The following is a 15,183-nucleotide window of genomic DNA, read 5'->3' as shown; positions in this document are numbered from 1 at the left end:
TTGGGAGAGATAGCATGTCAAGGCCTGTCACACAGGCTACTTAGCAGTAGCCAGAGATGCCGGACAATTAACCAAGAAAGAGCTGTGACCAGGGTACCAGTTAAGTAATGAAGACATTTAACTTCTTCTGTCATTCCTCTTCCCTAAAGCAATAGGAATAGAAACAACATTAAGAGTCTGTGCCCCTCCTTCCATTCTAGTACTGGGGTTGCAGGATCAGCAAAAGATGGACAATTTCAAGTCCTTCAAAGTGATGGGTCAAGCCTTTGTTGGGAAGGGAAGATGTTTAAACTGATCATAAGATTGAAGTTTTAAACTGAATTGGCCTACTATTAAATAATTCAAAATTTTAGAAAATTTATGATATCTAATAGTAATATCATTAAGGAATGAGGAAAGGATATTTGATATAAGGTGTCTGGGGAGAGATTAGAAGAAGCGAAACTGTTATTTTGTTTAGATTCTAATGCAGTTGAAACTCCTTAATATGAATTTGAAATTTGCATGAAATTTGACTTCCAGAATTGTTTCTCAATTTTGAACGTTTAAAATACCTCTGGAATTTCTAAATCAGCCAACCATAATCTGAATTTTTCATAAGAATTCACAGTAATTATAGTTTTAGTCAGTAGACTGTACTTCATAGAACACTGACATAAAAGGACAGTGAATGCTTAAATATTCTTAGTTTGAAGACATCTAAAAATGCCTCAACCACTATGGTTTTGACACCATTATTTTAACATTTAGAGAAAAAAAACTGGGAATATACAATTAAGGAAGTATATATTTTCAAAGTTTATCAAGAAAGGATGCCATGTTAGTTTCAGAGTAAGACTAAAATGTTAAACTTTAGAAGTCAAGACTGCTTGATAGCTTATGACCTAAATAGTTACTTAAAAATCAAGTGAGATGTTTCTATCAATGCAGTAGCATTCTTTTTATAGTATTTCTGTTGAATTTAAAATTTTCCATGAAAACTAAGAAATAGAATGCTTATGTAGATGAGAACATGATGAGTAAATATTTTTCCAAGTCTTCGCTCAATATAAAGTTTTGAATGAGTGAATATCAATTTTTTCACTATGAAAATTACTACTTTCTAATTAATATAAAATTCTCAATTTCTCTCTCTCTCTCTCTTTTTTTTTTTTTGTAGAGACAGAGTCTCTCTGTCACTCAGGCTGAAGTTCAGTGACATAATCATAGCTCACTGCAGCCTTGAACTCCTGGGCTCAAGCAATTCTCCTATCTCAGCCTCCTGAGTAGCTAGGTGAGCTCCACCACACCCACGCAATTAAAAAAAAAAAATTGTGGAGATAGTGTCTCACTAGGTTGCCCAGGCTGGTCTCAAACTCCTGGCCCCAAGTGATTCTCCCACCTCAGCCTCCCAAAGCTCTGAGATTACAAGTGTGAGTTGCCACACCCAGCCTAATATTTCTAAAATAAATACATCCAAAGGAAATATATTTATCTCTTTACATTTTCCTGAGCACCCTACACACACACACACACACACACACACACACACACACACACACAGCAATAAAAATTTTGAAAATGAATAATGTCCTTGAAGAAAGGAAATTTAATGTTAGGTCTTAGCAATTAATACATGAAAAGCAAAAAAAAAAAAAAAAAAAAAGAAAATATCTCTAGGTCATATCAAAGGATTTTATTCTTTATTTCTTGGAATAGATTGCTTCTTTCAGGATTAGAGAGCCACATAATGTTTTAGATTGGAAACAGGCAGTGACGATAGAGTGGCGATGTGAGGGTGGTGGTAGAGATAAATTTGGCATGTTGGCAAACATGACCTTCAATAGTAAATCACATCAGATGTGCCTCTTAAAGAGCATTACACCTATACTGAGTCAGAAACATGGTCCTCTCAAATTTAACCTGTGTAAAATCTGAGAGGGCAAACAGAGGCAGAGAAGTCTCAGTATGCAGACCAGGTGCCCAGCCTGGGTTGGCCTCCTTTCCTGCTGCCTCGCATACTTGTGGGGCGGCGTCTTGTAGAGGATGAAGGCTCTAGCTCTGGAGTTACACTGACTGGAGTTTGAATCTAGTATCTATCACTTGTCATCTTCTTGATCCTGGACAAGGGATCTAATTTCTCTAAGTCAGTTTCCTTGGCGTGAATTGAGATATCACCATCTTTCACTATGGTTAGATGGCATACAGTTACCGTGAGGTTCAAACAAGAACATGCATTTAAATAAATCACTCAGCACAGTGCCTAATTTTTTTAGTTCCTACTATTATTACTACTACTACTACTACTACTGCTGCTATTCTGAACTAATGGAAACTAACTCAAGTATCCCTCTAGTCTTTTACTTTGACCCTTCCTTTCCTGGTATCGGACCCCTCTTTTCCTATCTTTTCCTTTCGTCCCTTAAACCACCTGAACCATGTTGCCAAACATTCTCTAAAGGCCTGTAGAATTCAATTCTGGTATATCAGATTTGTATTGCCTTGTCATAGCCTAAAAGAGTTCATTTTATCCCCAATAAATAAATCATTTACTCAGCCTTTGTAGGTGCACACAAACCAATTTAAATTTTAAAAATATTGCAGTCTTTGAGATTTTACTGTGTTGGTGTCTATAAGTCCATAAAGATGACCTTGAAATTTTTTCCCCCACAGATAAAAAGGAAAATGAGGATCATATGTCATACTGTTATGATTATCTGATTTACTCAAAAATTAAAATATTCATTTAAAATTAGTAAATGAGCATTCTGCAGCCGTGTTTGTCTGTATGTGCCTGCAGTTAGTTTGCTGAGATTATCTGGATACCTTGCCGAGGAGGGAAGTGGGGAAAGCTATAGGCTTGTTTCTCATAATTGCAAGGATATCTTTGGGGGGAATACTTGAGGGAATAGTTAATTCAGGGCTGAGAGTATGAGTACCTGAAGCCCTGTGAGCTTAATGACTTCAGACAAAAGATGAAGTGGTCACAAGAAAGGAAGAATATATTTGTATGGGACTGTTAGTCTTTAGATGAGAATGTGATCATCATTTTTTATTTTACATCTTCAATTTGGCAGGTCTTGTTGAAATGTTCAAACTTGTTAATATCAACCTTTTAAAACATACCCATATAAAATAAATCATGGAAATGAGGGACCAATTCTGTTACAGAAAAATTGCTAAGTAAGTCTGTGTCACAAGCAAGATGTATAATCTGGATATTATGAGCGATTCTTACTTTATGCCTAGGAATTCAATAGAAGCTATTTTTAACAGAGCGTCGATCTCCTCCTATGGCACATCTTTTCCTCAGTTCACCCTTCTCATCATCATGCTCAGCGTGCACAGATTTACATACTGGTTAACGGTGGCATATTCTCAGCCATGCCCGCAATGCCAAGTCATTTCAGCAGCCCTATTGTGTTCTTACAGGAGCAAAGTTATTTCCTGCTTTAGTAATATGACAGCCTTCATCAAAGTTCTACTAATTTTATGAAACGTTATCAATTTCATAATTTTTTGCTAAGCTGACGAAATAAGTCTGCGTTCTATATATGCACACTTTTTTGTGCAAGTGGATTAAGTCATAACACAAGTTTGTTGCAATGGAGTTATAATGGATTCTGAGGAAAAATTCAAACTGGGTTTTGGGAAGGCAGGAACACTAGCATCCAAAGGTTTTTATTTTTTTCTTCCCTATTTTACTCCCCTATATATCCAGAAACAAATGGCACGTGATTGTGGACTGCTGCTATAATTTAGATGAATTCTTATAATGTACACTACACATATAACATGCTTTATTTAGTTTGCATGTTAAGTTTTTGTAAAAAGAAATTTCTCATATGAATATTCTATTCATTTCATATTCCCAGTATTTTATGTTAAATATCAAACTCTGAATAAGTTAAGAGCTTCAGAACATAAAGGTCTCTGATCTTCCAGCCCCCGGCTCCTTCCAACCCCTCTTTGAGTCTTTCCAATGACACTGTGTCTCCAGACACCTGAAAAGTATAGCTCTGTTATCAGGCCCATAGGAGTGCTTGATCAAACTATTGTTTTACTTTCTACTCTAGCTAAAATGGGTGATTTGACAGTCTGAGAAGGATGTTGGTGTCTGTCTGTCTGGAATTTACCTATCTATTGAGAGAGTTCTAACAGAATTGTTCATGCTTAATTTTCTCCACTGGTAAGAACTATACATCACAATAACCAAAATCCTAAATTTGATCCCTGTATGAGGCTCTTAGATGTCTTTCTCATATGCTAAAGTTCATCCTGACAGCAAAGATCTGCAAGAAGAACTCTTGAGGCTGTCTGATGAGAGAAAAGAGGGTTGATGACCTTCAATACAAGCAAATGTAAAGTCGAAAAATTTCCAAAAGCTTTTCAGGATGATAAGTTACAACTTATCAATGATACCACAGCACAAGAATAGAAGAGCCATTGTGAACTGCTTTCTAAAGATATAAAACACAATAGATTTCAGTTTAAATAGTCAACAAAATGTTGAACTGGAAAGATGTTGAAAATAACATAGAAACATTTTGTCGTTGCACTAAATCACAGGATAACTGGATCTAGGTATGAGGCTAAATACAGTTCTTATTGCTGAAATATAGCAAAGAATATAAAACAACAGAAATTCCCAAGAAAAAACACACTTCTTAAGAAAAAGAGGTTGATTTGGAAGTCTTTAAAGTTAGAGCACTTTTATATTCAGAAAAAGTGAAAATTTAGGATATAAATATAAAAAATAAAGAGTCTTTTTCTTGGGATAAAATGAGAGGTATCAAAGTGAGCATTACTCATAGCTTAAGGTATAAGTCTGGGAACACCCCTGAAAATGATAGAAAAGTAAATTTAGTGCAAATTAAAGAGTACTACTTTACACAACGGGTAGCTTACAGAGGTGATATGGGTTGAAAATCTAAGTCAGTTCAAGAAGATTTGAGAAAAACCCATAAGCAAAGTTCTAATCTCTCTTTGGGACAATTAACACAATGGGAGACACACTTATAAGCCACTTCATTTCCATAAGTTGTTCAGTCTTGTTATTATAAATCTAGAACCTTGCAATGGATGAATTATGAAATGTCCTGCTAATGGATTTGTGGCTACTTACTTTAGCAGAGGACAGGACTTGGTAAGAAAATATAGAAGATTCATTAATATAGTCATTGAATCAGACCATGCCTTTTCATCTATATCACACTTTTGGAAAAAGATTAAAGCATTTCTACCTTGATGTCTTTAACCTTCCTCTCCTCCCTGCACCCGACCCCCCCCCATCCAAAAAAGATAAATTTTCTCTGACTTAATAATGGTAGCTCAGAAGACAGGATAAGATAATAGAATTCAGTGGGACTTCAGATGTCATCCACTCTAAATCTTTCATTTTATAGATGAAGACACTGAAAATCCAGAGAGGTGCATGCATTCAAGTCCAGGGCTTTCCCCACAATGGCCCAATAGCATAGAGTACACTCATCATAATCATGGATCCAGAGAAGCACCTAGAACTCGCACTTAGACACAAGGCACTCACAATTCACCAGACTTAATGAACAATATAACTGCTTTGACAAATCTATCTGATATACAAACACTCTTTTCTCATGCCCTGTTATTTAAGCAAAATGATCATTCACATGAATTTATTTTTGATTCCAGGAAATCTCTTTTCATCCTAAAAATGTTCACATAAATTAACTCCCTGCAGTCAGGACACCTTGAGAAAATGTTACCTTTAGCAGATATTTTTCTCAGCTGGAATTATAATTCTCACAATTAAATCTATACCTTATTTAATCATTTATCTGTGGGTCGACTGTAGTTCCTTCTAGCCAGCATTCATGAAATATTCTGTTACAAGTCTAGTGTATAGCAGGCAGCCAATGACTGTTTTCATCGTACAAGTTTGGATCTTCTTTTTTCGTATTATTTGCCATCTTATGACATTATATCACATAGATTTGTTTATTACTCATTTTCTCCAGTAAAATTTAAACTTCATAAGGGCAAGGACTTTTTTGTTTGTTTGTTCATTTGTTGTTGTTTTACTTTTGTATCACTGTCACACTGCATTTTGCTTTACTACTTAGAAAGCACTTGATTGTACAAAGGAAAGATTAGAAATACTTTATCTGCGTGTGCTGTATTAAATTTATAATATTTTTTAAAATGAAATGTTCTGTATTTCATTTGGGACATCAGAAATTTTAGATATTCAATGTAAGTTACCCATAATGGGAAACTAAACCTCCTAAACAATTCTGTAATAATTTTTCTAAAAATTTTTTCTATGAAGAAAGCTCCATTAAGGAACACATTCCTAATGAGGGATATTTAATTTAAATGAGGGTCATTTTATCTTTAATGAAAACTACAATGTCATAATTATTTTATTCCAAAGGGCACTTACAGATTATTTAATTTTTTTTTCTAATTTAAGCAAGATGACACTTTATGCCTTCTTATTAATGAGAACCTACCCTATTTTAAAGTTCACTTGAGAATGTTTTCTTTCCAGCAACATATGTAAAACATCAAATATTGTCCCTATGAACTTTTCTTGTTGCCAGTATTTAAAGCAGTTTTTATAATGTTCAAAATTGAAAATACATCTATCTCAGATTCAGATAGGCTGCCCTTTTGTTTTCTGCCTTGTTCTCATTTTATAGTCTCTTCAGCAGTTTTGGTACTGATCATCTGAGACTGTGAATCAAGAAATTTGTCACATATTTTCTAATTGCTAAATGACGAGATGGATATGATACCAGAGGGATTCAAAATGATGAGCTAAATTGAGAAAATGTGATTTTTCAGCAAACCACAGTATGATAGAGGAAAGAATAATTAAAATGTAAATTTTAACCATGGCTACAATAACAAGAGGAAAGGAAAACAAGGTTTTCACTATTTACTGTAAGGTGTTCTGCCTTACGATGATTGGCTACGGATCTGATGTAATTTTCTTTCTATGACAAGAATACAAAGAGAATGGAGGATGTCCTTTTGTTTAATCTCCTATTATTTTGACTTGCTATAGAATTAAAAGATAAATTTAAATGCATTGATTTTTTTTAAAAAAAGGTTGTAGTTACTTTATGTATAGAATCATTAATTCTTCAGAGTGATTTTTTATTTTTTTTGAGACAGGGTCTCACTCTGTCACCAGAGCTAGATTGCAGTGGCGTCATCATAGCTCACTGCAACCTCAAACTCCTAAACTCAAGCAATTACAGCACCTTGGCCTCCCAAAGTGCTGTAATCGGGCACGAGCCACTGCACCCAGCCTCTTCAGCATGATTTGTACTTTCTTTTAGAAGGTTTATCCATGAGGAATTAGAATGATTATTTATATATGACCAATGTGACATCTTGAAAAGCTTTAATAAACAAACAAACAAAACCTCAGAGAATCATTTGTGGAATATAAAGTCATTAAAATCTGGACTTCTAAAATTTGTTACATTTTATAGGCTGCATTTGGGAGCAGGTGCACTGCAGCTTGTAAAATATTTGTTTAGCTTTGGGGATTAAGCCAAAAAGCTTCAATGGTCAGAACCTATTTTAAACTGTCCTCTTTCCCAAACATTAATGGATATTATTTTCTGAGCAACACAATTCCATGGCAGTAACATGTTTTTTTTTTATTATATTTTCTATAGTAACACATTTACCCAGGACCCACGGTAATATCATCCACTCGACGATGGTTGGTGGTGGACCTTGCCTGTTCAAGTCTGACCTGTCGATGTGCTGAGAGGCAAGCAGCAGCAGGAACAAAAAAGTCAAATAGGATGCTGTGTGGCAGATAAACTTGATAAATGGCTTTCTTATGAACAGTCCCAGTGGGCTTTTAGGAGCTATCAGGTAGCACACAGAGAAGACAGGAAAAAGAAGTCCTATTATGAAACATGTCACCATCTTCACTGCCCAGTGTCTTCTCCTCCAGCCTGGAAACTCGTCGTACCAGCGAGATGCCAGCAGCTGTTGACAGTTGGGCTGGGCAACAAACTAAACCGAAGGGAAAGGAAAAGGGAAAGAACGTCAGTGTTACATGCAGTGGCTTCATTTCATCAATAAGAACACAGTCATCTTTAAAGGCAGGAATTCTGTTTCACATAATGTTATATTTAAACCATCAGAGGGCTTTAAGTCGTTCTGCGAATAAAGCCCGTATAGTGAACATTTATTATAGCCAAGGCACAGGGCTTTTTGCTCAGTGAGACACAACTGAAGTCAGAATACTATGGCTGCCCCTGAGGAAGCAAAAACAGAACTGGGGAGTGAGAACATGCATAGGTTATGTTGATAAGTGGGCAAAGTAGCCTACAAAGATACACAAAAATACATATAAACACATATTTAAGAATACAAGAGCGTGGCTATTTCTTGGCTTAGTGGTTATTTCTTGGTTATGACATTATGCTATTTTTATATTTGTGTATAGTTTCAACATTTCCCATAATAAGCATTTATTACATTCACCATCAGAAAAGATAAATATTACTTTTGTAATTGGGTTGAGGCAATAAGAAAAACACATGAAAGAATATTATGATCATCAGAATGTAAATTGTCATAGCTTAATTTAGCAGAACCGATGCACATACCTTACCTAAATGTAACCAATTACCACATACAAAACATTTCACAAATATGGCATCATTGTATCCTGACAATATGTTTGAGATGTAGCACAGAGGTTACTTACTCTATTTGAAGGGTGAGGACAGGAGGAGTTATACAAGATCACTAGATTTATCTAAGGTTACACAGCTAGCAAATGATAAATGCTGAGATGTTTGAATATATGGTCCAGGATTTTTTTTTTCTGCAAAGCACCTTTCTCATTGGTATTAGCAGCTAAGCAATATACGAATTAAGAGGAAATTTTCTCTTCCTGATGGAATGGTCCAGGAACGCTTTCCAGTGGGCATATTTGCATAAGCAGAAAAGGGAGAAGAAGGCAATCCAAGGCAAGGTATGGTGGGAAAGCAATGGCATACCCTGGTGAGAAAGTGGGCAGTGGGTTTAAATGATGCTCTCTGGCTAGTTTTGATTGAAGTAGAAGTTTACGTTCCATGCAAAAGACTTGAAAAAGTTCTGTTGGCATCATAAAATAGGCTTACTCATTAAGCAAACAATACTTGGGTCCTTTCATAGGACCACTGGGGCTCCCTCCCGACACTCCACGTTTCCTATTTTTCTTCTTCAGTTCTAAGCTGAACTTTAGGCAAGACATTTTTCCTTTCTTCCCCCAGCCCCAAGAGACAGAATCTTGCTGTGTTGCCCAGGCTGGAGTGCATTGGTGTGATCTTAGCTCACTGCAGACTTGAACTCTTAGGCCCAAGTGATCCTCCTGCATCAGCCTCCTGATTAGCTGGAATTACAGGTGTGATCACCAGACCTGGCACCTTTCTCTTTTTTGATGACAAGCAAGCAAGCGAACCCTAGGTAACTGAAATAATTCCCCGTCTGGGGACGAAAGAAGAAATGAGATAACTGATTTAAAGAGCAATTCCATAGTTGATGTGTTCAACCATACAGATTGGATAAATAATGGTTTCTAATCCAACTGTTTCTCTTTATCTCATCTAGTATACCTACTCATCAAAGTATATAGTGGGCAAAAAATATGTAATAAATTGAATTAAGTTTATGATAATGGCTTAAGTAAATACAGATAAAAAATAAAACAGCATGTCTTCAAGGCTGGGGTAATGTTCTCTTCATTATCTTGTATGTAATTTATTTAATAAATCTCAAGCTCCATGAACAGTGCAGTTAAATTTTGTAATCCAAAGAATATCTTTTCTTGACATACTCCTTGCCTATTATTCTGGTCAAAACCAGGTATTTGGGAGTCAAAATAGAGTTCTTGCTGATCTATCCGTAGAATTCTGACGGAGAGTGTTACAGATCATTAACAAACACTGTTCTCTGCAAGAGTTTGTTTCCCCCACACAATCCTTCACATCAGCATTTCATAAACAAATCATAGTCTACCATCTTCTTTTTATTTTGTCATCCCCCATAGAATAGAATATTCTTAAAGTATTAAAATTCAGTGAAGCTTAAAAGCCTTAACAGAAGGGAGTTAAAGAAACCTATGGAAAATGCAGAGTATAACAATCAGTTGCTATAATTTTATTAGTCTTAACAAATTGAAGCAACACTCTAAGCGACTAAGTAACACATTTCACACATGCAGAAAAGTAAAAAAAAGGTACGTAGTTTATTCAATGTGGTCTAAGTGAAGGTGTTGGACTCATAAACTCTGTCCTTCCTGGCCAAAATCACATTAAAGCATGGGGCACCCAGAGCAATTAACAAAGAACTTTATTGGGAGCATTTGAGATTTGTTTGGATAAATATTTCTGCTGCCTAATACACATATATAGACTGTGTTAAATTACCTAGAAGAAGCAGATAGTTTAATCGTCATAGAACACCTGTCGTTGCCAAGGGCTAGGTTAGCCTTGATTTTTTATTTCTGCTTTCTCTTAAAAGTACTTTCTTATTAACTATTGGAAAGTACACACCTGTGCTCTGTAAATGACCAGTGTAAAACATTTTATATTGTGTGCGGCACAGGGAGGCATCTGTAGAGGTAAAGATGAGAGAGGGGACCATATAAGAAGAGCAGGAGTCAGTGTGTGTAGCACACATTCCCCAAAATGTGGATACTATTTGGCTACAGATTTGCTCTAATCATAAGATTGAAATAGTTTTCAATCTTATTGAAAGTTTCACATCCCTTTCTACCACACCTGCTCTCTACTTGCCTAGACCAGCATTCCCTAAATTGTATCCTATTAATTAATAGATTTTCCATTAAAAGTGGATTTGGTGGTTACAACCATTACCAAATCGAGGATTAAAATAATTAAACTTTTATATTCTAGAACTTTTCAGTCTTTAATTGCTAACGTAGGTTAAATTGCTTCAGTTACGTCATGCATTCCCTCCCTCCCTACCTCTCTTTCTCACTTTTCCTTCTCTTGTGTCTCTTTCTCTTTGTCTCTTTCTGTCACTTGGATTATTTAGAGTAGTGCTCAGTTTTATCCCAACCTCCTCTGAGGGACAACCTCAGAGAGGGGTCACCTGACGCTTTGACAGTGGCTACTGGGCCATTCCAGCAGAGCCTTCTCCAGATGGGGCTTCATCTTGCCTGCTGCACGGCGGGGGCCCTACGGCTCCTGCCTCCCCTACTCCATCTTCCTGGTACACAATGAGTCACAGGAACTACCATCTTCTGCACCATTCCAGGACTGGGGGAAGCGGGGTTTGTTTTTAGGCACACTTTATCATAGCCCCTCTCTCCCTACAGTTGTTGGCCAATTCCCTCACAACTTTTGTCATCACATTAAAATTCATATTATTATGAAACATTAAAAATATTCAAATTCACATTTGTACCATGCATTTATAAGATACTGTGAAAAAAATTTTGAAAACTTCCCATCCCTCCTTTTCAATAACCTTTAAAAAGTTTTAAAAGCCTGATGTCATGATTAATTATAGAATCACTGAGTCATGGGATTCCAAATATTGAAGACACGGTGAAAATTATTGAATCTAATCTCCTCTTTACAAAGAAGGAAAGTGAGATCCAGTATCAATGATTTAAAAATAACTATTCAAAATGCCAAAACCCCAAAACATAAAGGCAACAAAGGATGACGAGGAGAAAGAGGATAAAGCCGACAAGTTTATCAAACAAAACAAAGACAAATAAACAAAAATTTCATCACTCATAGGGAGTGATTAAAAATACTACCCGTATATGGACAAAGTAAGCAGAAAATAATTTTAAAATTAATGCATCCCTGTTAATTAAAATAACTGGATCAGATTTACTTGATATTCATCCTTTCTTCATCTTTTCAGTTTTTCAATATATTTTTCAAATTTAAAAATCCATGTCCAAAGTTCCCATTGTGGCAATCTGTATAAAAGCAAAATCTGGATTCTGGGAACCACCATCTGGCTCCTTTATCCATCTTGACTAAGTCAGATACTTACATGGGAATCTTAAATTGACTGTTGGCCGATTACAGAGTTGAAACTTTTGCATTGATTGTTTTACAGTGATTTACATAAGGACAATCTGATTCCTGAGTTCAAAAAGGAGCACAACAAATTCATACACATGCTAGTTTCCTCTGGGTATTACTATTTATTCTTTATCAATTCAAAAATAAGCTGTAATGGGGGGGGCAGTTATTTCCTCTGCCCAGGAATGCTTTTCAACCACTTATTTTATAATATTGCAGACAGGGTTTAAGGATTATTTGCAGGCAGAAAATCTTCAAAGAATTATTTTGTCTGTAGCTTAAAAACCCTTTCTATCTTATACTTTATCCCTAAATCTTTTCATAACTGCCAATGGCCTTTAACTGTCTATCTCCCTATTTTGTAGAGATAGCTGTGGCTGTGTTTCTAATTAAAATGCTTCTCATCTCCCTGAGCACAGTCATACCACATGACTAATCAGTCGCTCCTAATTCATTAATCAAAACATCATTTTCACTTGGTCCTTCCCAAGTTAATTAAGCCAATAGTATTCAGCATGGTCTACTAGTCAGACATTAGCCAGGTAAGTGGAAGGAGCTCTGAGATCTGTAAAAACCAGGCAAATCTGTCTTAAGGGAACTCAAAATACATTGGGACCGATCACATAACTGGATAACTTAATACAGAGCATAACATGACTTATTAAAAATGAGGTATAGAATATATAAGAAATTATGCCTAACATGAAATAAACAGGGAAAATATAAGAAAAGACGTGGAATTGGTTAAACATGAAATAGCAGGTACAATTTGGACAGGCATAGCTTGGTAGGTGAATGTGTTTCACCTAATTTAGAATAAGAGAATATCATGTTAAAAACATGGAGACAGAGATAAGTATGTTCAGATGAGAAATCCCTTGTGCTAAAAGGTTATAACCAATGGTGGATATGCTAGAGATAGAGTGTAAAGAAAAATTGTGGCCATATTTTGGGATATGAATGGAAATGCCTGTTGAGGCAATGCTTGAGTCTGAGTCCTGGCAACTCAAAGTTTGGGCCCAGGCCAGAAATGTTGGCATCAATGACAAACTATTAGATCATTAAATATGAAATCTCCAATTTCAAATCAAAAGTTTAACTTATTATATCTCAAACAAGAAGCAGTACAATTAATCAAAGTATGTGCCTAATCTATGGACACAGTTTTGCCATCTTAACGGTAGCTTGTTTATTCCAGCAGTGAAGAAGCATAGAGAGCAAGTGGCCATGAATTCATGAAAGGTGTTTTCCACAGCTTGTTGAGAATTGAATAGTTTTCCTTGCAAGAAGTAGTCCAAAGCCTGGAAGAAGTGGTAGTCAGTTGGTGCAAGGTGTGGTGAATGCGATGGATGACAGAGTTTCCAAGTTCCGTCGCTGTAGTTTGAGCAGCATTGTTTGTGCAACATGTGGTTGAGTGTTGTCTTGCAAGAGGATTGGCCTGTCTTTATGTACCAATCTCTGCTGCTTAATCACAAGCATCCTCACCATTTCATCCAACTGGTTGCAGTAGACATCCTCTGTAATTGATTGACCAGCCTTCATGAAGCTGTAGTGAATAATACCAGCGACGGACGACCAGACACTATTAGCTTTTTTTTTGATGAATATTCAGTTTGGGATTGTGTTTTGGCACTTCATCTTTATCTAACCATGTGCCCAAAGGCTTGAGGTTGTGAAAAAGAATCCATTTTCGTCACATGTAACAATATGGTGTAGAAATGGTTTACCTTTATGGCATGACAGCAAAGAAAGGGAAGCTTTGAGATGATTTTCTCTTCTGACACTCATTTATTTCATGCGGTGTCCATCTATCCAGCTTCTTTGCCTTGCCCATTTGTTTCAAATGGTCCAATATTGTTGGATTAGTGACGTCAAACCTTGCTGCTAATTCACCTGTAGGTTGAGATGGATTCGCTTCCACTACAGCTTTCAGCTCACCATTATCCACCTTGGTCTCAGGTTACCCATGTGGCTCATTTTCAAGATTAAAATCACCAGAATGGAACTTCTCAAACCACTGATGTTACTGTGTGTTCATTAGCCACATCCTTGCCAAACACTTCGTTGATATTTCGAGCTGTCTGTGCTTCACTAGTTCCACGATGGAACTCATATTCGAAAATAACAAGAATTTTTGACTTATCCAGGATTTCACAAAAATTGCTCTAAAAATTTTTGGAAGATAGCCTAACTGTGCTTTTGAATGAATGAGGATGTACCTTCACAATAAAAGTAAAACAAAAAGTGCAAAGTGAAATGTCAGAGATGTCAACCGTCAAGTTTAGTCTTAAGGAAATCGGATATTTCATACTTCAATAACCTAAATCATTAGAGAGTCAGAATATCAGGCTCTACTTCAAACCTGCTGAATAAGAATCTGCATGCCATTATTTCTATGAACATTAAACATTAATAAACACTGTTTTAAAGGATTTGATATCTAATGAAATTATCTACAACTCCACTGTATCTGATAAACATTTAAAAAATAATTTTAATTCAATGTAAATATACATCCTAATGCTTATAAAGTGAGTAGGAAACAGCTGACCATGAAACCCTGGGAGTGAATGTGTGTACATTCAGTGTGAGTGTACAGGTGTGCATGAGTACTTGAGTGAAAGGGACGGGCCACAGAGTGGCAGTTCTCAAAGCTGAGCAAGCGGCAGGATTACCTGGAGGGTTGTTAAAACACATCTTCCTGAGCTCCACTGCCCGAGTGTCTGATCAGTAGGTCCAAAGTAGGGACCTAAACTTTGCATTTCTACCAAGTTCCAAGTTCCCAAAATGACTCTGATCCAGGGACCAACTTTTAAGAAGTATTGCCTTATATAAAGCCTTTTGAGCAATGTGAAATAGTCTTTTCAGTTTTTCTAATTTTTTCTATTTTCCTATTTTTTTGCTTTCCTCATTTAAAATTAGCCCTGTTATTGAGGCTACCAACAAGCAAATTTAGCTCAGTAAAGATGCCTTTAAAAGGATTTGCACAGAAGTCACACATCAAGCAGATATTTTATGGTGGAGATTAGCATAATATCTAATTACAGGAATAAGCAAAAAAAAAAAAGTCAAAAATAATTCCCCCAAATTCACTGAACTCTTAGGCAGGTGAATAAGTTGAACACAGTGTGATTGC

At 36.1% G+C, this 15,183-nt stretch overlaps 1 protein-coding gene across 1 annotated transcript in view; it reads right to left on the bottom strand.

The window, feature by feature from the left end:
• TRPC4 (transient receptor potential cation channel subfamily C member 4) overlaps window positions 1-15,183 on the bottom strand; it is a 133,665-nt gene that overhangs the window by 50,561 nt on the left and 67,921 nt on the right. The window contains exon 3 of the mRNA XM_012748112.2: window positions 7,665-8,001. Coding sequence (XP_012603566.1) covers window positions 7,665-8,001 — 337 coding nt within the window. The remainder of the gene's footprint in view (window positions 1-7,664; window positions 8,002-15,183) is intronic.

This window comes from Microcebus murinus, chromosome 13 (assembly GCF_040939455.1).
Source record: "Microcebus murinus isolate Inina chromosome 13, M.murinus_Inina_mat1.0, whole genome shotgun sequence".
NCBI classification, from domain to species: Eukaryota; Metazoa; Chordata; class Mammalia; order Primates; family Cheirogaleidae; genus Microcebus; species Microcebus murinus.
Note: the sequence above shows the minus strand (reverse complement) of the source record. Positions and strands in the feature narration are given on the sequence as shown.